Raw genomic sequence first — 24,364 nt, forward strand, 5'->3', positions numbered from 1 at the left:
AGCAATCTAACGCTGGCAAACGCCCTGGACGAAGCCAGAGCGCATGAAATGTCCACCCAAGCGGCGGAGACCCTGCAACAGCCACTCACACCGAAGGCGAGCACAAAATCAACCCCGGTACACCAAGAAGAGGTCCAGACCGAATCCGACGGTGAGGATGAGGAAGGGGTTTGTCGAACCGAGAAACGCGGCAAAGAAGACCGGGACGAATGCGGAAGTTGCGGAGGTCAACACCAGCGTCAACACTGCAAGTTCAAGGACGCTACATGTCGGCGGTGCGAGAAGAAGGGGCACCTAGCTCAAGTCTGTCGAGCTCCCCAACCTTCCCGCCGAAAATTCAAATCGGCCAATCAGAGCGTGGGATCGGCAAGGCGGCCCGTGATTGGCTCAAACAAAAAAGGCACGAACTCGAATCAAACGACGGTGATCATAGTCCGCGCCACAACCCGGGTGGAGAAGAAGATCTTCACCAAGCCCAAAATAGAAGGAGTGCCATGCCGACTAGAAGTGGACACCGGGTCAGCGATCACCATCATGTCCTGGGACACTTTGGCGAAAGCGTTGCCATCAGTCGCAAAGCGCCACCTGCAAACACAACGGCTACGAGTCCACGACTACCAAGGGAATCGCATCCCTGTTCGAGGGACCACCTCTGTCCGAGTCGAGTACGGACCACACAAGAAGACCCTGCCCATCACGATCGTCGAAGGGACCCTGCCTAGTTTGTTGGGACTAGACTGGTTCCGTGCATTGGGCATGGGAGTGACTGGCATCTACAGAAGTGACTGTAACCTAAAGACACACTCATGAACGAGTTCAAGATGTCTTCAAGGACTGCCTGGGCAAGTACAAGGGGACCCCTATTTCCTTCAACTTAGACCCCCAGGTAGCCCCCATTAGGTTAAAGGCAAGGAGAGTCCCTTTTGCCCTTAAACCTAAGATTGACAAGGAGATAGATAAGCTCATAAATCAGGGGATTCTGGTGCCAGTCGATCACGCAAAGTGGGAGACGCCAATCGTCACCCCAGTAAAACCAGATGGGTCAGTTAGAATCTGCGCTGACTACAAGGCGACGTTAAACAAAGCCTTACAGAAAAGCGCTTACCCGGTTCCCGTGGTGCAACACTTGCTGCACTCGTTGGGGCAAGGGCAAGTCTTTGCAAAGTTAGACTTGGCTCAAGCCTATCAACAACTGCCCGTAGACGCCAACACAGCCGAAGCCCAAACGATTGTAACTCACAGAGGTGCTTTCAAGTGTACCCGATTACAATTTGGGGTGAGTGTGGCACCGGGGCTGTTCCAAAATTTAATGGAACGACTTCTGCAAGGGCTCCCAGGGGTAGTCCCCTACTTCGATGATGTATTGATATCAGCCGAAAATTTAGAGGAATTGGGGGAGCTTGAGAAAAGTTCTGGGCATTTTCGGTCAGCGGACTAAAGGTTAAAGTGAACAAATGCCAGATGGGGTAGAATCCGTCGAGTTCTTGGGCTACCGAATAGACAAGAAAGGAATTCACCCCACTGAGAGCAAGGTCAAGGCAATCAGAAAGGCTCCAGCGCCCAAAAACAAAACAGAGCTACAGGCATTCCTGGGGCTAGTGAATTTTTACGCGGTTTTTTTAAAAAACAAGGCGACCGTTGCTGAACCGCTGCATAAGCTTCTGGGAAAGAATACTGTTTGGTCTTGGGGAAAGTCGGAAGCTAGGGCTTTCGAAGCAGTAAAAAACCTACTCTCGAGCGATAGCCTGCTGATCCAGTATCATAGCTCATTGCCATTAGTACTGGTTTGCGATGCCTCCCCTTACGGGGTGGGGGCTGTGCTCAGCCACAGACTTCCAAATGGCACAGAAGCCCCTATAACCTTCTACTCCAGAACGATGTCCTCCACAGAGAGGAACTATAGCCAGTTAGATAAGGAAGCGCTAGCAATTGTGTCAGGGTAAAAAGTTTCACGAATATGTTTTGGGAGACTTGAAATTGTTACTGACCATAGACCGCTGTTAGGATACTGGCTGGCGACCAACGCCTGTGGCACTTTCGCCACGATTGACCCGATGGACTATCTTAGCCGCTTATTCTACAAGCTGCAGCATCGACCAGGAAAGAAGTGGGGCATGCGGGCGCTTAAGCAGATGCCCACTACCAGGGGCGATCGAGACCCCACTCGGGGCGCCCATCCTGCTAATTGACTCTTTGGACTCTGGCCCAGTCACATCTAAGGAGGTGGCTCGGGCATCATACCGGGACATTATTTTGAGACTGTACTCGGTTGGGTACAAGAGGTGGCGGCCCGCGCGGGCGAGCAGTTTAAAATTTGTAAAAAACGTGGGAACTCGGCTCAAGGGGTGCCTGCTATGGGGTGATCAGTGGTGATCCCGGAGAAATTGAGGAAAGGTATTGGACCTCCTCCACGAGGTCACCCAGGGATCGTAAGGATGAAGGGGCTAGCGAAGCTATGTGTGGTGGCCATGGACTCAGAAATTGCTGAGAGGGTAGGAAATGCCAGGCTTGCCAAGAGTCCAGACCTCTACCCCAACGGCCCCAGTCAGGAATGGGAAAAACCCCAAGGGCCCTGGTCAAGAATCCACATTGATTTTGCTGGCCCTTTCCATGGCCAAACCTTCCTAGTGGTAGTCGACGCTTTCTAAATGGTTGGAAATCATTCTCATGAGATCCATGACAGCCGAGGCAGTAATCGCAGCCCTCGCCACCTATTTGCAACCCACGGGTTGCCACGCTAGTATCCGATAACGCCCGCAATTCACGGCAGCCCAGTTTGAGGAATACTTGGCAGAGGAGGGCATCCGACATGCCCTCTCTGCGCCTTTCCACCCTGCGTCGAATGGCCTTGCAGGCGTTCCGTCCGGGCGCTAAGAGGCATTGTCAGGCTCAAGCCAGGTGACTGGCAAACAAAGATAGATTTCTTTCTGGCCGTTCAGCATAGAACCCCAGCACTGCTACAGGCAGAAGCGCCGAATTATTGATGGGACGGAAGCTCCGGTGCCCACTTGACCGTTTGAATCCCATTACACACCAGAGGGTTACAAGGGGAACTGGAAAAACAGAGAAATGGGCATAGGCGATGTGGGCCCGCAACTATGGGGACGGCCCAAGTTGGCTAGCAGGGCAAATCATAAAAGCAACCGGTCCAAAGTCATACTTGAGTTACAAGACAACCGAGTATGGGCGCCACATAGATCAAAAGAAACGAATGAACAACCCGAGCTGTAAGTGGCATATAAATAATCTGTTCTATTTGATTGTAACATTTCTCAACTTTGTTTCACTTGGCAGCCTGTAAAACAATATGGAAATATATACTCCATGTGGCTTGGACATCACTTTGTAGTCGTGCTGTCTGGATTCAAAGCTGTGAAAGAAGGAATGATGAGCTTCCCAGAAGAATTCTCCGATCGACCGGATGATGCTTTCTTCACTGCTTTAGGGAAAGAAAGGGGTAAGTGCAAATAGAAAGGAATTGTATCTAAAACACCATCGCATGGTTACAATTTGTGTGAACAATATTTATTTATTTATTTCATTTATTTATTTTGTCGCAACAGTATATATAAGCATAAGCATGAAAATAACTCTATAATATATAAGCATATATATGAGCGTAAGTATGCAATAACTATATTAATTGGATATAACGAAAGGAAACAATAGGACAGGAACGGTAGGCACGCTTGTGCTCTTATGCACGCCCCTTACAGATCTCTTAGGAATAGGGTGAGGTCAATAGTAGACAATTTTTTGCTGAAGCTTTGGGGATTTTGAGAAGAGACCACAGAGTCAGGTAGCATATTCCAAATATTAATAACTCTGTTACAAAAGACATATTTTCTGCAATCAAGATTGAAGCAGTTAATATTAAGTTTAAATCTATTGTTTGCTCTTGTATTGTTGTGATTGAAGCAATAGATGATTCTATGAGTTAAACACAGGTCCTGTCGAAGGCGGCGGAGTTCTAAGTTTTCTAAACCCAGGATTTCAAGTCTGGTGGCATAAGGTATTTTGCTGTATTCAGAGGAGTGGAGAACTCTTCTTGTAAAATATTTCTGGACACGTTCAATTGTATTGATGTCTGAAATGTGGTGTGGGTTCCAGACAGGTGAGCTGTATTCTAGAATTGGTCTAGCAAATGTTTTATAAGCTCTGGTTAGTAGTGTAGTGTTTCTGGAGAAGAAGCTACGTAAGATTAGGTTTACAACTCTTAAAGCCTTTTTTGCGATGTAGTTGCAGTGGGCTTTGGCACTTAGATCATTGGATATGAAAACTCCAAGGTCTTTAACAGGGTGGGGGTCATCTGTAAGTTAATATGCAGAAAATGGGAGGGAGAGGGAAGTAAGGGATAGTTAACAAAACAATTTAAGTCATGAGACAAGCAAAAGAAATATTCCTGTAATCCCAGTTTACAATAAATTATTATATGCCTCAATTGCATTTTATCTTGTCGATTACATTCATACGTTGACTTAGATATGACTTCTTTTTCACTAAATATCTACTTGTTTTTTCAGGCTCTCATCATCCCCATTCATTTATTTATTTATTTTATTTTATTTTATTTATTTATTTTGTCACAACATCATACAAAAAGATTATATAGTATATACACATATAAACATATATAGGAAGAAGAAAAGAAAAACAATAGGACAGGAACGGTAGGCACGTTTGTGCGCTTATGCACGCCCCTTATGGTCCTCTTAGGAATGGGGTGAGGTCAATAGTAGAAAGTTTTTGGTTAAAGCTGTTAGGATTATGGGAAGAGACCACAGAGTCAGGTAAAGTATTCCAAGCACTGATGATTCTGTTGCAGAAGTCGTATTTTCTGCAATCTAGATTAAAGCGGTTTACATTAAGTTTAAATCTATTGGTTGCCCTTGTATTATTGCAATTAAAGCTGAAGTAGTCTTTGACAGGAAGGACATTACAATAGATGATTCTGTGAGCTAAACTTAGGTCTTGTCGAAGGCGACGGAGTTCCAAGTTTTCTAAGCCTAGGATTTCAAGTCTGGTGGGATAAGGTATTTTGTTGTTTTCAGAGGAATGGAGAACTCTTCTTGTAAAAGAGTTCAACAAAAACTTTCTCAATCTTCCCTTACCTCTTCAGTCCTTTTCTTTGTTTCATATTTTACCCCTTTTTTTTTCAAATTTTGCCTTTTCCTTCAAATTTTGCCACTTTCTCCAGATTGGATTTTCATCAATTCTCTCTATATGGTCAATTCACCTAAAGGCACTGATTTCATTTTAACTACCCACATACAGATCCATCAGCTTTCAGTACTTTCTATGCATAAGAATTAGATTTAATTGACATCTATTCTAAGATAATAAATTCTCCGAAATTGGAATAAATTTCGTCCTCTGGTGGCTCAACAGATTAATGCAGTCTGTTATTAACAGCAGCTTGCTTGCAATTACTGCAGGTTCAAGTCCCACCAGGCCCAAGGTTGACTCAGCCTTCCATCCTTTATAAGGTAGGTAAAATGAGGACCCAGATTGTTGGGGGCAATAAAAGTTGACTTTGTATATAATATACAAATGGATGAAGACTATTGCTTGACATAGTGTAAGCCACCCTGAGTCTTCGGAGAAGGGCGGGATATAAATGCAAATTAAAAAAAAATCAGCAGCTTTAATTTTCTTACCTGAAACCAAGATAACAATTAATATTATCTAGTTTGGGTAATGAAACAGCTGCAAGAAAACAACCAAGCTCAGAGAACATCAAAAAACCCCTCATTTCAACCTTGAGCTACAAATATTCTTCTTTATTACTAACTTGATAAAACTTGGTGAATGAAAAAGGCATTTTCGCTGGTTGGTTTCAATTTTTTAGGAGGAAGTTACAAATGCCACATCCGAGAATATTCTGTCTCTTGTGCCTATAACGTATGTTCTCCTACCTGAACGTTTACATCATCTATAATAATAATAATAATATTTTAATTTATAGACCGCCCTTCTCCCGAAGGACTCAGGGCGGTGAACAGCCAGTTAAAATACAAAAAACAAACTCATACAATATTAAAAATTACCCATAAAAAACTTATTCAATTGACCAAGCTAAAATACAATTGCACCCTATAAAATCATTAAAATTTAAAAACCCGAATAAATCAATTTAAAAGTTTAAAAATTAAGCCAGTCCAGCAAGATGAAACAAATAGGTCTGAAAAGCTTTTGATGTCCATTGTATAAGACAGAGGTTGGCAAGCATTGCATCTGTGGTCACCATACCACATGACTCTCCTGGTGTCCATGTGACTCCCAAAATGAATAAATGTTTTTATAATAAAAAAAATAGCATAGCGAAATCTTACAAAATGGCAAGGTTGCACAAAAGTTTGGCATCAGAGAGATGTTTGGCAAGAACTAGACCAGTGGTAGTCAACCTGGTCCCTACCGCCCACTAGTGGGCGTTCCAGCTTTCATGGTGGGCGGTAGGGGTTTTGTCCGATACTGAAGCACTTTCCTTTTTTTTTAATTTAATTGACTTTTTAAAAAAAATTCATAGCGTTATTTGAAAACATTTTCATTAGGTTTTCATAAAATTCCCCATGACAATTTAAATTTATGAAAATATACTATTTGTATCGCCCGCGCCTAAGTTTAGTTCACGTTACGTAAGTGAAACTAAATGGTGCTAGAGTGCGACTGCAAACAAAAGAGCCTCGTCCCAGAATAGCTCGCGCATCTCCCCCCACACCACCCAGCTGTAACAGACAAGCAGAGCTGGTAACGGCACCCCGCTCCCCCAAACCCAATCCACGATACTCGAGAGGCATGCGCAGACGACGATACATGGTGCATTACCGTGGAAGTGGTGGGCGGTTAGAAAATTTTACTACTAACAGAGATACAAAAGTGGGCGGTAGGTATAAAAAGGTTGACTACCCGTGAACTAGACCTTACTGTTGTTGTTTTTTTTAAAAAAAAAACCATGGATGTTCTCAGGAATCATTTATCATTGTCTGCTGATGCCTTTAGGAATTATTTTCTCCAATGGCCACACCTGGAAACAGCAGCGACATATTGGTATCACTTCTTTGCGGAAGCTGGGCCTGGGGAAGAAAAGCATTGAGCATCAAATAGAAGATGCAGCTCAGACTCTGATGGAGGTCCTTAGACAAACAAAAGGTATGTAATTTGGGGTCATGGCTCAAGACTGTCTGCAGACATTTTTTTCCATTCTGTGTATTTTGAACAAGAAATGTGTATTTGATACGGGTATTTGATAGGAATTTTTTTTTACATTTTTGAAACAATTGATAGAGTTCCCAATAATTTTTTTTTCATCCTGTAGAAGTTCTGTTCTTCAGTAATACATTATGAAATATCTTCATTTGCAGGACAGCCCTTTGACCCTTCAATTCCAGTAATAAATGCAGTTTCTAATGTCATATGTGCTTTGAGTTTTGGGCATCAGTTTGCTCCTGAAGATGAAAACTTCCAGAAGTTAATTCGAGCCCTTGAAACTCTTGTGAAATTCTCTGGTAGCTTTTATCATATGGTGAGTCATGTTTTCTATTAAAGAGACTGTTTCCATCAGTATTTTCATGTAATCATGAATGGACTTCATGGAGGAAGCCTTGGAAAACGTTGTTAAGGATAGTCTTATCTCACAACCGATGTTGCGTGTTATTGAGCAGATTACCCTTTGAGTTTACACATGAAAGCGACTGAGAATGATTGTGGATAATAACTTTTGACATACAAACAAACTGGGTTTTGATAATATTTTACTTTTAGGGAAAAAGCAAAATTATAGTTCAAAAACCCATCCAAGTCATACACATTTAAAGTGAGACAAAGATCATTCCAGGGATATTTTTCAAATATAAAGTCTTCTTATCAGTTGTAGAAAAATACAATAAAACAGATCTTCTTTAGTTTCATTCAAGAACAACGTTCAATATAAAAACAGTCAATAAATACTAAAGAAGCAATAAATGCCCATGATCAAGCCATGATCGTGCATAGAGATCAAATATAGAGTTACAGCATATCAGCAGGTAAAATGGTGTAATGTTCAAACAAACCATAATTCAGCTTTCTTTAAGTACATTGGCTACAGGGCTCAGCCAATCAGGCTACATGATGATGCAACACAGTTTTTAAAGCTACATAATACTTTTAGCTATAAACACACAATGTTGGTTTATATATTTCCTGACCAACCAGTTGGGCAATAACAATTTCCTAACAATCATCTTTTGTACTATTATCCCCAGTAGCCTGGACAAGTCTTTGCAGTTTTCTTGTCAAGATTTTGGAAGTGAGTTGCCATTGCCCACTTCCGAGGGTCTGAGAGAGAGAGACTGGCTCAGCGCCACCCAACTGACTGAGTGCTTGACTTGGGACTAGACCTCAGTTTCTAGATTTGTGCATTAACCGCTGTACCAAAGTGGTTCTGCCAATGAAGGAATCCATTATTTCAGTATCATCAGCAGTTAGCTGTCCATCCCATGTTTAAACAGTTCTAGAAAAGATGGTCACCACGTCCTGGGTCAGTCCGTCATTGAACAGTTTTTACAATTTTTTCCTAATACCAAACCAACATCTGCTTCATTCTGATTTTTTTTTTATTTGCATTTATATCCCGTCCTTCTCCGAAGACTCAGGGCGGCTTACACTATGTCAAGCAATAGTCTTCATCCTATTTGTATATTTATATACAAAATCAACTTATTGCCCCCAACAATCTGGGTCCTCATTTTACCTACCTTATAAAGGATGGAAGGCTGAGTCAACCTTGGGCCTAGTGGAACTAGAACCTGCAGTAATTGCAGGCAGCTGCTGTTAATAACAGACTGCATTAGCAGTCTGAGCCACAGAGGCCCTTTTTTAAATCCATGGCTTCCATCCAGAACTTCTTCTGCTGAAGCCACCAAAAAAGCCAGTGCAGTCCTAGGCCGCATTAACAGAGGGATAAGATCAAAATCACATGAAGGGTTAGTACCGCTTTACAAGGCCTTGGTAAGACCACACTTGGAATATTGCATCCAGTTTTATATCGCCATGATATAAAAAAGATCTTGACACTCTGGAAAGTGTGCAGAGAAGAGCAACAAATATGATTGGAGGAAGGAGGCTAAAATATATGAAGAATAGCTGCAGGACTTGGGTTTACCTATTGTGGTCCGCCAGCAGCCTGCGCAGCTGGCAACTGAGTCAGACAGAGATGAGGCTGAGGAAGAGCGTGGGCCAGTCCTGGAGGCTGGGAAAGGCCTGGATGAGGGCTCTGCATTGGAGGCAGAGGTGAGGCCAGGGCCATCAGGGATTGAGGTGCGGACTCCGGAGCCTCCAGAGGCTGACAGTAGTGAGGCAGAGGAACAGGAGGAGCCTGTTTCTAATGCATGCATGAGAAGAGCTGCCAGAAGGCAAGAGCAGCTCAAGCAAAGAGGACAACTCGGGAGTAGGGCCAAGAGATGATTGGCCCCTCCCATAAGGCTTAAAAGACCATCAACTGCATTTGAGCTCTTTGCCGGAAATCAACATTGATAGCTTTGTCTTGTTGCATTGGTTTCATATCGGTGTCTTCTGAACTTTTGCCAAGAAAGGCCTTTGTGAGTTTGCCTAATTGGACCAAGGTTGATGATAGGACTGAGGAATTGTGTTGGGAGGAATTTGCTTTAATTTAGTTGAACTATGCTGAGAATGAGTTAATTCTCAGCTGTTCTAATAAAGTTTGTTTGTTTTTACACTGACTGAGTTTCCTACTACCTACTTGGGCCTGGGTCATAACAATATCTAGTCTTGTGAAAATGAGGAGTAGTGGTGCATGGTAGCAGTGTTACAATATCTAAGGGGCAGCCACATAGAAGAGGAGGTCAAGCTATTCTCCAAAGCCCCTGAAGGCAGGTCAAGAAGCAATGGATGGAAACTTATCAAGGAGAGAAGCAACTAGAACTGAGAAGATATTTCCTGACAGGGAGAACAATTAAGCAGTGGAATGGCTTGCTTTAAGAGATTGCAGGTGCTTCAACACTGGTGGTTTTAAAGAAGAGATTGGACAACAATTGTCTGAAATGATAAAGTCTCTTGCTTTTTTTTTTTTTTGTTTACATTTATATCCCGCCCTTCTCCGAAGACTCAGGGCGGCTTACAATGTGTAAGGCAATAGTCTCATTCTATTTGTATATTTACAAAGTCAACTTATTGCCCCCCCAACAATCTGGGTCCTCATTTTACCTACCTTATAAAGGATGGAAGGCTGAGTCAACCTTGGACCTGGTGGGGCTTGAACCTGCAGTAATTGCAGGCAGCTGTGTTTAATAACAGGCTTCTTACAGCCTGAGCCACACCGTGGCTTGAAAAGGGGGTTAGACTAGAAAGCCTCCAAGGTACCTCCCAGATCTGTTATTCTCTTATGCAAATCTAGCAAACAGAATATCCAATCCATGTAGTTAATTCATTAATAGTTTGTCGTGTGAATCCAGATTTTTTGAAGAATGGCTTCATTAGCTTTCGGTAACCATATTTAGAAAGGCTCCTGGAGAGAATGAGAGAATAAGCAAATTTTATAATAGCTTTATAATAATCGATCTGTCTCTAACGTAATTCTTTTCTGGAAGAATTTGGAAATGGCTTTTCTGGAGGACTTTTGAGGTCCGACACCATGCACGGTTTGCCATATTTTAATGTAGTGTTTTTCTATAGCTATTAAGTCTATTACTGTGAGATTCTGAGAGCCTTCTTTATTTGTAGTGGGGAATAAATAATTTTTTCCTTTTCCATTTCTATTAGCTGTTTTTTGTGGTGCCACGATTAATGACCTACCTTCCAGGCCCTCACAAGGAGGCCTTAGCTTCTATAGATGTGATCACTTCCTTTGCAAAGCAGGAAATAGAGAAACACAAGGAATCCAGCGCTCTGCATGAGCCACAAGATTTCATTGATCACTATCTTCTTCAGATGGAGAAGGTATGGGTTTATTTTAGTTCAATACATGGTCAAGGAATTATTACATTTCTGGCTATAAGCGAACAGGAGGGGGCTAGTGAAATTGTTTTCACTGAAAACAAGAATTTTTTTCTTTTTCATTCAATTCCTATTCTGAATTTAACCCATTTTAATTCAGATTGCTTCTAAATAAGAGCTATATTGTGCCTCTGCAATCTTAAACTTTCATTGAACAAAAGAGGTTCTTTGTGGGGAAATTAGAATTATTTTTGCTTGTCATCCTCTCCTGTTTGCCTATCTCTTCTTTCCCCCTTTTTTCTAAAGAAATTCCATTAAGAAGAAAAAGAATTAGTTTACTTTACTTTATTGTCATTGTTTATCATACAACGAAATTAAATGCCATCTTCATTAAAAACACAAACACACATCCTTCACTATATTAACAGGGATTTTTGATTAATTCATATTTAAATACATACTTATTACACTTATCACACTGTATAGTGTAATATTAATGCAGTATCTGGGGCTTTCAATTCAATAGAACAGTGTTAGTCAACCTGGTCCCTACCACCCACTAGTGGGCGTTCCAGCTTTCATGGTGGGTGGTAGGGGTTTTGTCTGATACTGAAGCACTTTCCTTTTTTTAAAAAAATGTAATTGACTTTTAAAAAAAATTTCATAGCATTATTTAAAAACATTTTCATTAGGTTTCATTAAAAAACCCCGTGACAATTTAAATTTCTGAAAATATACTATTTGTATCGCCCGCGCATAAGTTTAGTTCACATTACTTAAGTGAAACTAAATGGCGCTATAGTGCGACTGCAAACAAAAGAGGCTCGTCCCGGAATAGCTCGCGCATCTCCCCCCACACCACCCAGCTGTAACAGACAAGCAGAGCTGGTAGCTGGCGCCCCCGCACCAAACCCGACCCATGATGTGCGAGAGGCATGCGCAGACAACGATACATGGCGCATTACTGTGGAACCGGTGGGAGGTTAGAAAATTTTACTACTAACAGAGATACAAAAGTGGGCGGTAGGTATAAAGAGGTTGACTACCCCTGCTTTAAATAATCACCAAATGAATGGTTAAAAATCAAAGACTAAAAAATGCATAAATATGAAAAGTAAGGTTTTACACCTGGGCAGGAAAAAAACCAAAGGTTCAAGCACAGATTAAGCAAAACCTGGCTCAAATAAAAGTCATCGTGAGAGGGACCTTGGAGTCCTAGTGGACGATCATTTAAACATGAGTTAAACATGTGAGGCAGCCGCCAAAAAAGCTAATAAAATCCTTGGCTGTATAAACAGAGGCGTAGAGTCAAAATCACATGAAGTATTAGTTCCACTTTATAAATACTTAGTAAGAGCAAACCTGGAATACTGCATCGAGTTTTGGTCACCCCATTACAAAAAAGATGTTGAGACTTCAGGACAAAAATCTTCTTAGAATTGTTGTAATTTTCATTCTCCATTTTAAACATCAGAGAGCGAAAGACCCCGACTCTACCTACAATGAAGACAACTTGGCTCAGTGTATTTTTGATTTTTTTGGTGCTGGAACAGAGACAACCTTCACTACTATAATGTGGGCTCTGCTCCTCTTGGCCAATCATTCTGACATCCAAGGTGAGACACATCTGGCAATGGGAAAAAGTGCCATTCTCAGAACATACAAAGAAAGAATTTGAAATATTAAGCTATTGAATGAGGAACTTAACCTATTCTTCATAATAATTTTCCTATGTGGATTCTTGACCCTATAAGCAGGGGAATGAACTTTTTTATTTTATTTTTTATTTTTATTTGTCACAACGGTTTATTTATTTATTTATTTATTTATTTATTTATTTATTTATTTATTTTGTCACAACAATATATATAAGTATCATACAAAAAGATTATATAGTATATAAACATATATCTGAGTAAATATTAGGACGTATAAACATATACCTGAGTAAATATTAGGACGTATAAACATATATCTGAGTAAATATTAGGACGTATAAACATATATCTGAGTAAATATTAGGACGTATAAACATATATCTGAGTAAATATTAGGACGTATAAACATATATCTGAGTAAATATTAGGACGTATAAACATATATCTGAGTAAATATTAGGACGTATAAACATATATATGTATAGGAAGAAGAAAAAGAAAAACAATAGGACAGGAACGGTAGGCACGTTTGTGCTCTTATACATCCCCTTTATGGTCCTCTTAGGAATGGGGTGAGGTCAATATTAGAAAGTTTTTGGTTAAAGCTTTTGGGATTATGGGAAGAGACCACAGTCAGCTAAAGTGTTCTAAGCACTGATGATTCTGTTACAGAAGTCATATTTTCTGCAATCTAGATTAAAGAGGTTAACATTAAGTTTAAATCTATTGGTTGCTCTTGTATTATTACATTTAAAGCTGAAGTAGTCTTTAACAGGAAGGACATTACAATAGATGATTCTATGAGTTAAACTTAGGTCTTGTCGAAGGCGACGGAGTTCCAAGTTTTCTAAGCCTAGGATTTCAAGTCTGGTGGTATAAGGTATTTTGTTGTTTTCAGAAGAATGGAGAACTCTTCTTGTAAAACATTTCTGGACACGTTCAACTGTATTGATGTCAGAAATGTGGTGAGGGTTCCAGACAGGCGAGCTGTATTCTAGAATTGGTCTAGCAAATGTTTTATATGCTCTGGTTAGTAGTGTAGTGTTATATATAAGCATAAGCATGAAAATAACTATATAATAAAGGTAAAGGTTCCCCTTGCACATACCTGCTAGTCATTGCTGACTCTAGGGGGCGGTGCTCATCTTCGTTTCAAAGCCGAAGAGCCAGCGCTATCCGAAGACGTCTCCGTGGTCATGTGGCCGGCATGATTCTATGCCAAAGGCGCATGGAACGCTGTTACCTTCCCACCAAGGTGGTCCCTATTTTTTCTACTTGCATTTTTACATGCTTTCGAAACTGCTAGGTTGGCAGAAGCTGGGACAAGTAACGGGAGCTCACCCCATTACATGGCAGCACTAGGGATTCGAACCGCTAAGCTGCCGACCTTTCGATCGACAAGCTAAACATCCTAGCCCCTGAGCCACCGCGTCCCCCTAACTATATAATATATAAGCATATATATGAGCATGTATGTGATAACTATATTAATTGGATATAATGGAAGGAAACAATAGGACAGGAATGGTAGGCACATTTGTGCTCTTATGCACGCCCCTTATAGACCTTTTAGGAATGGGGTGAGGTCAATAGTAGAGCGTTTTTAGTTAAACTTAGCAGCATTAAAGGAAAGCCAGGAATGTACAAACAGAGACCCTTCCTTGAATTCTCAATAAAATGTTGAGCAAGGAACCAAAAACTGGAATCAATACAAATCTGAAACATTCCACACATTCAACGTAGAAATCTACCATGGTTTTCAGATTTGTTACTTGTTTCTGGCCTAAATTGCATATACAAGACTAAATTTCAGAACAATAATAAATATAGGAAATGATGGCGGGAGCAACCAGGTGCACAACGCAAGGCTCCCTGCCATGAAGAGAAAAGATAGGAAAATTGTGGGGGATTCCTCACCACTTGGAGCAACAAACAAAGCCCTCGATCTTCCCCTTAACCCTACCTTCTTCCTGCCCTGCTACTGCCTGCCCTGCTACTTGACTGGAGTCCAGAGACTGAAGGGACCTGTCGTGTCCCACTCCTCCGCTGACGGCCGAGTCAGGGAAATCCGAATCAGGCTTGCCTCTGCAGCTCTGCCCAAAGTCCTAGCAAAGTCCTCAGAGCAGGCAGGAGACCAGAAAGTGACTTCAGCAAGATAAGTTCGACTTTGCCTGACTCAGAGACTGCCAGAAAGCAGATCCTTTATATAGGCCATGGGGTGTGGCTCCATGACTCAGCACTCATTAAGGCCTGCCCCTCCCTTCCTTCTGTTGCCTCCGCCTATCCAGTCTTCTGATGCGAGGGTCACTCCAATCAGCAGCTGTTGGAAATAAACTTTCCACAGGCTCACATGCTGTGGAGGAGGGGAGGGTCTAGCTGCTCCGTTGCCTGGGCATGGAGCCAGGGCTGGGGCAGGATGCTCCTCCTCTGCAGCCTGCTTGGGCATGGAGCCAGGGCTGGGACCGGGAGGTGCCCCCTCCTCTTCAGCTTGTCTGGGCATGGAGCCAGGACTGGGGCTGGGAGGCATACATTCCTCCGTGTTCGGGAGCAGATAAGAAGGCCCCGGCTGCTGTGAGAGCGGGCAAGACACAACAGGACCAAACTAGGATGGCCTGGCAAAGACAGGGGACTGATCTGGAGTCGGGAGGCAGCTGAGACTTGTATTTTCACCCTGCCCACCAGTGAAGACCGCTAGCCAAATTTTTGGGATGGAGAGGGAGAGTCAACCTAGGACCATTGTCTCAAGTACCGAGGGACATGACCAGGACAAGGGACTGTTCATTGTTGTAAAATGTTGGAAGTACCGAGGTGCTTCCAGGTTAAAAGTATTAACCAGTGTCATCATTGATGCCCAGTTGGGGACTCCTTTCATATCCCCTAAACGAGCCGACCAAAGTGGCAACTATTTATCTATTCATGTTTGCATGCTTTCAAATTGCTACATCAGCAAGAGCTGGAGCAAATGGCAGGAGCTCACCCAAGCATTGAGCAGCACTCAGGTCTCAAACACAGGCTTGCAATTGTCAACCCAGCATTCTAAATGCATGTGCCACCACACTCCTAAGGGATTGGTGGGAGGTAGAGAGATGGCCCTGAGTGTGATCCAGTGCCAGTCTGAACGGGTTGCATGGCTGGGAGCCATGCCAAAGAGTGTGTCCTGAGGGTGGAAAGCTGATAGAGGTGTAGTGAAGAGTTAGCTCGGAGCTGGAACTGGAGCTGAAGCCAGCCCAGAAAATGACACACTGGCAGAGACAGGAAGAAAGAACTCAACAGTGGCCTTTAAAGTGAAGTATGTGTCCCAAATCAGAGGTCAGAGATTGGAAGGAGAAGTGGATTTGGAGCCTCTGGATTTGGGCCAGGGACAATGGCGGCATAAAGGTCAATGAGCTGGCAACTGGGGTTGGAGGCCTAGCTAGGGTTGTGAACTTTGGCATTCCAATAGACAAGGAGTCCAGAAGCCAGCAATAAACTGAAGGAGAAGATCACGTACTCCGAAGAACATTGGTGGCAATAGGCCTCTAAGGGTTAAAATTTGGAAACAAATGAAGGAAATAAAGCTTCTGTTTCCATATTTTTATTTCTAGAGAAAGTCCAGAAGGAGATTAAAGATGTGTTTGACATCTCACGGTCAATTTCCTATCAGGATCGGAAGAAGCTGCCCTACACCAATGCTGTGATTCATGAAATGCAGCGTGTAAAATATATCTTGGTAACTGGGGTTCCCAGACAAACTAGAAAAGATGTGAAGATGAAGGATTATCACATTCCAAAGGTGAGAAATGTTAAGAACAGCCTCTGCTCTCAGAAACTGTTCTGGCAATGAACAAATATGGTTCCATTAAGGCAAGCTAAAACCAAATGTTTCATCAATATTGTTTGAACTTTTCTGCCTGTTTCCCTTATGAAACTGCTCTGTTTAACCATCTCTTTGTTTGCAGGGGACCATTATTATTCCAGACTTGCGTTCTGTTCTCCTTGATCCTGAACAATGGGAGACACCTGAAGAATTCAACCCAAATCACTTTTTGGATAAGGATGGGAAGTTCATAGAAAGAGAAGAGTTTCTGCCCTTCGGAATAGGTACGTCTATGAGCCCAAAGCAGTTTATCACTTATAGTTTCCCACTGCCCCCATCATTGAGTTGTTCTGAAGTCATCATGGACTGAATAGAAAATCAAGGAATCTAAATTCCTTCTAGTTTGAAAAACCACGAGAGTCTGAAATTCCTCTTGGGCTACCAGGTTTAAACTACAGAGAAATAGTAATTATATATAGATTGTAATCAGTAGAGCTTTTTAAAATAGCTACAAGATTGGGACTTCCAGTTTGGTGCTGCTGTGGGACGGTCATGGATAGCGGGGCTCCGCAAACCCAGGCTGAATCCTTATTGTTGGAGGGCCCTAACGGGCTAAAGTCACCCTGAAGGGGTGACAAAGAAAGTAGGGGTGCCTTGCAGGTCGTGGAGAGCAGCTGCTCGTCTGCTTGATCTGAGGCACCCCCCCCATCCAACAACGAAGAGGAGAGGCAACCATTATGGCCACCAACCGAAGAAACAAATGTGCTGGAGCGGTTCGTGAACAGTGGACTGGAACTGGATGAGGTGATTTTCAACTTCTATTCTAGAGATCTAATCCCAAAGAAAAGAAATTCTGAAAGAAAGACTTTCTAAAGTGGTGAGAAAGCAGCAAATAAACTCTTAGAAAAAGATTACAGACCCGAAAGAAAGTGAATCCTAAGGGGAGAATACAAAGTTTTAAAATACAGAAAGACTGGATTCGAATATTTTATTGGTAACATTTTAAAATGCTAGGAATATTTGATTGATTATTGGAAGAAATTGCTTGAAGAAAATCAGAACAACAATCAACTTAGATTTTGTGTAAAGTTGAAATTTTAGGAGAAGGTGCCATCCACTTGTGAAAGAATATATATTGTATTTTTACAAGGCTGGGAATAACATTGGAATAATCTGAGGATTGATAAGGCAGAAAAGAGAATGGAGACAAACAACGTCTGGAAGTCTGCCATTTTCATATTATTTTATACTTATTTGCTTCACGGCTGATGGGGAACAAATTGTGAGACTTTTGAAGATTTCTAAGTAGAGTTTATTATAAATACCAGGAATTATAATTGAAATTGAAGAGTTGACTATGCAACTTAAGAAGACATATTGAAATCTGATGGATCACCTAGGATTATAAATGTTGTCTGATGCTGTTTGAGAGGTGAAAGAAGAAGAAGAAAAAGCTTTTTTTGAGAACTTAGAAGTAAACTGATCTGTTGAAGACTATAAAGAACTATAAATACTGTGCATCCTGAATAATAATTTTGGGTCTGAGCAAACTGTTTCAATATTGGCTTTTTGGTGTTATGGATAACTGAGATTTGGGGACTTTGGTAGATTATTGAGTAACTTTTTGATCCATCAAAATAAGGCAAAAGGCTTCAACAGGGAAAAATAAGTGTATTTCAAAATGAAATATTATTGATGTTTCAAAGTATTCATGAAACTATAACAAGGAAACATAGGGAGATAGAGGATCTGATACATGATATAGTTGTGAAACAAGAAAAATCTCAGCAAATGACAATGAATAGAGGAGTTTCATAAAAACTTATGAAACAGATCAGGTAGATTATACATTAAGAGATCAAAAAATAGAACTGGATAAACAGAAAGACATTCCTAAAGTGGGGATAGAGGCACTGATAGGCGTATTGAAGGTTTGGCAGTGAGAGGTAGCTGTAGAGCAGATGAAATACTTAGATCAAATATGAATGATGCATAGAGAAATAAATTGTAAAATAAATAAATTGGGGGGCAGGAGTGTGTTTTATAGTCTAAAAAATATGGTATATACTTCTTCATAGTGCTTTTATAGCCCTCTATGAGTGGTTTACAGAGTCAGCATATTGCCCCCAACAACCTGGCTCCTCATTTTATCGACCTCAGAAGGATGGAAAGCTGAGTCAACCATGAGCGGGTCAGAATTGAACTGCTGGCAGTGAGCCGACTTAGCCTGCAATATTGAATTCTAACCACTGTGTCATCATGGATCATAAACTGCTTTAACAAAGCAGTTTGACCAATGGCTCAGCACACCAACAGATTCAAAGCACTATCCCCAAAAGTTCCTATGTACTAAATCAGGGGTCTCCAACCCTGGTAACTTTAAGACTTTTGGACTTCAACTCCCAGAATACCTCAGCCAGCTGGCTGAGGAATTCTGGGAGTTGAAGTCCACAAGTCTTAAAGTTGTCAAGGTTGGAGACCCCTGTACTAAATAACATGTTAAATAATAAGCAATACTAGAAGATACCAAGGTTCAACAGGGAAATGTGTTTCATCCGTTACAAATCTTCCCTCATGTTTCCTAGTTGATGGGGTATATTCTGAAGAAGTGATTATTATTCTCTTCATACTTTGTCTCATCTACAGGTGAGCGTGTATGTGTGGGAGAGCAACTGGCAAGAATTGAGATCTTCATTTTTCTGACCAGTCTGTTGAAGGCCTTCAGCTTCCAGTTGCCTGAAGGAGTGAAAGAACTCAGTGAAGCACCTATTGTAAAAGTCACAATGCATCCACAGCCTTATAAACTATGTGCTATTCCCACACAGACTTAAACCTAAACACCACAAAAAAGCATAAAACTAAATACAGAATAGCTGTTCAGTATGATAAATGTTTCATGTAAGTACCTATTCATTTAATACTGTGTTTCGCTTCTATATATTCATTACTGAAACTTCTTCAACCTATTGCTGGGTTCATACAACGTACCTAACAAGGTCAACCAAAGACTTGGAGGATGTGTGTGAAAAAAACTAAGATTATCATGCTTTATCTTTGTTTCCTTTTGGGTGCCAATAAAACACATTTCCATTTATTTTTGGTATCTTTTTCATTTTTACTAAATTTCTCCTATGGACCATCCCAGTGCAGAACATCGACAAGACAAGAGCAACCAATGCATTTTTCATCCCAGCGGAAGCTCAGCTGGATCTAATTATGTGCTTCATCTAAAGCAGGGGTGTCAAACTCGCGTTGTCATGGTGGTGACACGTGACGTATCGTGGCTTTTTTTCCCCTTCACCAAACTGGATGTGGGTGTGGCCAGTGCGTGACGCATCTGGCCTGCGGGCCGTGAGTTTGACAGCCCTGATCTTGGCTTGCTCAGCCACAGTTGTGTCAGACGCCATGAGAAGAAACAAGCCAACTTGGTTTTCTTTCCGATAGTGACTTTGGTTATTGGGTCTGCTACAAACCGGGTCTCAGTAAAAGTCAAGGTCTTTCTGTACAAAGTCAGCACTGAGAGCTTCTGCCTCTCAGCCCCTTTTTAAACATCCTGCGCTGCTCGTGTCCTGCCCCATGGCTGAACTACTCCGTTAATTGGATGCCCGGCCGCTCTCTCCCTCCTCGTCTGACAGCCTCAGCTGCCGCGTCATCTGCTAAATCCCAGAACTAAAGCAGCTCTTCGTAATGCCCAGCCCTCATCTCCCTCTACCCCGGCTGCCAGTCTGCTGATTCCCTTCCCATGCTTCAAAAATGCAGATTCCTGCACCCCTCAAACAGGTCCCCGATATGTCATCCCTTTGGATCTTTGATTAGGGGCTGCTCCCATGATCCGGATCCTTGTAGTGTCATGTGTCGAGCCGGAGCTGGGCTCAACAGATACATGGGCAGACACATCATTTTTAAAAAAAAAAAAAATATTTATGAGCCCTCCTTGACTCCCATCTCACCTAGAAGTGACTGTGGACGGCTTGCAAGCACCAAAAGCCAATAAAAGATTAAAAATACTCATAATAAATACTCATAATAATAGTAATATTGTCTACACCATTGCATCAGTTATAGCTTCCAAATGGTTTTCAAGGACAGCCCCATGCAGGGCATATTGCAGCAATCCATACTTGTTACGTTTATTATCTGGGTCCTCATTTTACCAACTTTGGAAGAATGGAAGATTGACTCAGCCTTTCATGGTTTACCAAGGTCGGTAAATCGAGGACCCAGATTGTTGGGGAGAAATATGCTGATTCTGTAAACTGCTTAGAGGGGGCTGTAAAATACTGTGAAGCAGTATATCAATCTTAAGTGCTATTGCCATTCATACTTTTTCTCTCCTTTTTTAAATGGAGAACACAATCTTCTACAAAGAAGGAATCTGAACACGACTATGTTAGAGCTTCACATATTTCCAGTTATCTTTTTAATAATTTGGCTCCGTCTACAATGACCAGTCGGAATTATGAGGACTCAGTTTAGAACCTCTATTAAGTACCAGGCTTTCATTCCAGAATAGAAGCAATAGATGTACAAAATGAAACAATGAATCGTAAGTAATAGTCCAAAATTGATCCTCCAGGTCCAATATTACAAACTTCTAGGGGAAATTAAAATGTGGCTTAATTGAAATTGATACTGCTCAATGTTTGGAAACTAGGGTGAGGAACAGTAACTTTCAGTCAAACTTGCCAACGTTCTCGGTGATCATTTTCATCTTCCCGAGATGGGATATCTTATTTATTTGATGACATTTATTATGGCTGCCCATTGCAGCAAACTCTAGACTGCTTATGGAACCCATTGCTAAGTTAATTAAAAACATAGACAAAACATGAGTCTGGACTAAAAAATAGCCATTAAAATACAGCCCTCCCCTATGAGCAAAGTTAGGTTTTAAGGGATTTAACCCTCACCCTAACATGCATGTTCTGTGCGGTGAGCAAAGCACGTGTGTGGAAGGCCAGGCACATGTGTGGGGCAAACCAGTAGCAACAAAATGTGAAGCCCACCACTGCCCTACTGCTAACCTAAATCCTTCCACGTGGAGCAGATAAAAAATACCTTGAGTTAGGCAACTCATGTTGAAAAGGATTTAGATGGAGAAGATCTAGGGGTTTCAGGGTTGTAGACTACATTACAAACTTGGGAATGGGGGGGGACGCATTCCAGAACAAGTTTGATGAGAAGCTGTTTCCCTAACAGCCAGGAAAATTGCATGGATGTGAAGAGGTTCCCCATCACTTTGTTGCACAATATTTTTCCAAATTCCCAATCCACACACCTGCTTCATGATCGGTGTCTGTAGCGTCCCTCTGGGAGAAGGTTTCGAAGTATCCACAGCAGGACGACTAGATTCTGGAACAGCTTTGTTCCTTATGCCATCCATCTTGTAAACTCTCGGGAATCTTCTTCTGATTTGGCAATGCCCCAAGAACAATCTTGGCTTGATGCAAGACTGCGCAGACATGACTGGCATGCGCAGCTGAGGAGGCGTTGGGACAAAGTCAAAGAATGATGAGTCACGGAGTGACACCCACAGAGGCTATAAAAGCAGGAGGCGGAACTTCCTGGCTTTTTGTCTTGGACAAAGCAGTGAATTTGCACGGGCAAACTGTTTCAATGGAGGGAAGAATATATTCGTAAGTAACTCTGGCCTTATCTATAATTTCCTAGTTATCTCCAGAGACTTGGCAGGCGCGTGGGTAGATGTGGCCAGAACATTTATTTATGTAAATAAACTAGAAAAGAAGGCCTTTGACTGACTCTTTGTTGGGAGTATTGGGGGAGGGAAACACGTTTGAACTAGACTGTATGTTGTCTTTCTTTGTGTCATAGATGTGTGTGTAGTGGGTATACGTATAACAGTTCTCTTTTTGAGAGCTGGGTGCAACTTAATTTCATTTTAATGTATGCTGAGTAGTGTACATTTAAAGTGACAATAAATTTTTATGCTATTCTATTCTTCTAGTCTAGTCTAGTTTAGTCTAGTCTAGCCTAGTCTAGTGCCCTGAAATTCTCTGCTGCCCCCCTTCCAACATTATCCATCAATAGCGGTAGTACTTAGACTTACCGGTATGTACCTCTTCACAGTGCTTTACCGCCTGCTTTAAGTGGTTTTACAGAGTCAGCCTCTTGCCTCCAACAATCTGGATGAGACAGAGTGGGGGGAAGAGAGAAAGGGAGAATGAGAGAAAAAGTGTGGGGGAGAGAAAGAGAAAGAGTGGGGGGAGAGAGAAAGAGAGAATGAGAGAGAAAAGAGTGGGGGAGAGAGAAAGAGAGAGGGGGAGAGAATGAGAGAGATAGAGTGGGAGAGAGAGGGGAGGGGGGGAGAAAGAGAGAAAGAGAGAGGAGAGAGAATGCCTGAAGGACCCCATCCCGTCACTGGGAGTCCAGGTGCTTAAGCAAGCGGCGCGCTGGATTCGTATTAGTGGTCCACGGGATTTAAAATTATGAACTTGGTGGTCCCTGAGGTCCAAAAGGTTGGGGACCCCTGATCTATAAGGTCGTGTCTGTTAAGTTCGGGAAGTAACGAGGCTGGAGACCAGGGTAGTGACAACAGCTCTTTAATATAGGGTGAACCCAGCAACAGGCTGGGGCAAAAACCTCTCCTTTTATACAGTTCTGCTGGAGGCTTCGTCCAATCAGCAACGTGCTGATTTCCCGCTCAAATATTTAAAGGCACAACTGTTAATACATAACACTCCTCCCCTCCCAGAAAACACTTGGTCTTATTTACATATTTATTCACATGTTATTTTTCGACGTAGTCACGCAAATAACCTGGGCGTCGTCTAGTTCTTTCTGACCTGCGGTTCAGTTCTGGGTGGTGTTTTGAGCTGGTCGGAGGGGCTGTTTTCTCCTCCCAGCTCTTTCTCTAGGCCATCGGGCTCTGGATTATTGGCCGACTCTTTTTCTTGGCCATCCGGCCTTGGATTAATTTTGGAATTTTCCTTGCTGTTTCCCTCGGGGACCTGATGGCGTCGCTGGAACTCTGGGACCTCAGCTAAGTCTTGCGCCTCCCCCGGGTCATTGTCGGCTGTGGATTCAAAGTGGTATTGGTCATTACCTGTCTCTGTTGGTTTGGTTTGGCCAGTTATTCGTTTCCTTAACTGATCTATGTGGCGCCGCCACATTCGGTTGTCTGGTAGCTCTACCACGTACGATTTTGGCCCTGTTACTTTTGTTACTTGTCCGGCGACCCAACTCGGGCCGTCCCCATAGTTTCCGGCCCACACCCGGTCGCCTATGCTCATTTCTCTTGTTTTTTCTAGCTCCCCCTTGTAACCCTCGGGTGTGTAATGGGGGTTCAAACGGTCAAGTGGGCACCGGAGTTTTCGTCCCATTAGCAATTCGGCTGGGCTTTTTCCCGTGGCTGTGCTTGGGGTTCTGTGCTGGACGGCTAGGAAAAAGTCTATTTTTGTTTGCCAGTCACCTGGCTTGAGCCTGGACAATGCCTCCTTAGCGCCCCGGACGGAACGCCCTGCAAGGCCATTCGACGCAGGGTGGAAAGGTGCAGAGAGGGCATGTCGGATGCCTTCCTCTGCCAGGTACTCTTCAAACTGGGCTGCCGTGAATTGGGGCCCATTGTCGGACACCAGAGTGTCCGGCAACCCGTGAGTTGCGAATAGGTGGCGCAGGGTTGCGATTACTGCTTCGCTGTGGTGGACTTCATAAGTATGATCTCTAACCATTTGGAAAATGCGCCCACCACCACTAGGAACGTTTGGCCGTGAAAGGGCCAGCAAAGTCAATGTGGATTCTTGACCAAGGCCCTTGGGGCTTTTCCCATTCTCTGACTGGGGCTGTTGGGGTAGCGGTCTGGACTCTTGGCAAGCTTGGCATTTCCCTACCCTCTCAGCAATCTCTGCGTCCATGAGTGGCCACCATACATAGCTTCTAGCTAACCCCTTCATCCTTACGATGCCTGGGTGACCTCGTGGAGGAGGTCCAATACCTTGCCCCTTAACTTAACAGGAATTAT

General features: G+C 42.5%; 1 protein-coding gene across 4 annotated transcripts in view; it reads left to right on the forward strand.

Moving 5' to 3' along the window:
* The window catches only part of LOC131200527 (cytochrome P450 2J2-like), a 71,014-nt gene that overhangs the window by 2,962 nt on the left and 43,688 nt on the right, over positions 1-24,364 (forward strand). Inside the window, exons 2-9 of one of the 4 annotated variants that reach the window (XM_058187399.1) lie at positions 3,295-3,457; positions 7,000-7,149; positions 7,362-7,522; positions 10,759-10,935; positions 12,407-12,548; positions 16,175-16,362; positions 16,529-16,670; positions 19,033-19,655. In XM_058187399.1, coding sequence (XP_058043382.1) covers positions 3,295-3,457; positions 7,000-7,149; positions 7,362-7,522; positions 10,759-10,935; positions 12,407-12,548; positions 16,175-16,362; positions 16,529-16,670; positions 19,033-19,217 — 1,308 coding nt within the window. In that variant the 3' untranslated portion in view covers positions 19,218-19,655. Of the gene's footprint in view, positions 1-3,294; positions 3,458-6,999; positions 7,150-7,361; positions 7,523-10,758; positions 10,936-12,406; positions 12,549-16,174; positions 16,363-16,528; positions 16,671-19,032; positions 19,689-24,364 lie in introns of those variants that run through there. The other 3 variants (XM_058187400.1, XM_058187402.1, XM_058187401.1) reach the window with 3 other exon arrangements.

This window comes from Ahaetulla prasina, chromosome 6 (assembly GCF_028640845.1).
Source record: "Ahaetulla prasina isolate Xishuangbanna chromosome 6, ASM2864084v1, whole genome shotgun sequence".
NCBI lineage: Eukaryota > Metazoa > Chordata > Lepidosauria > Squamata > Colubridae > Ahaetulla > Ahaetulla prasina.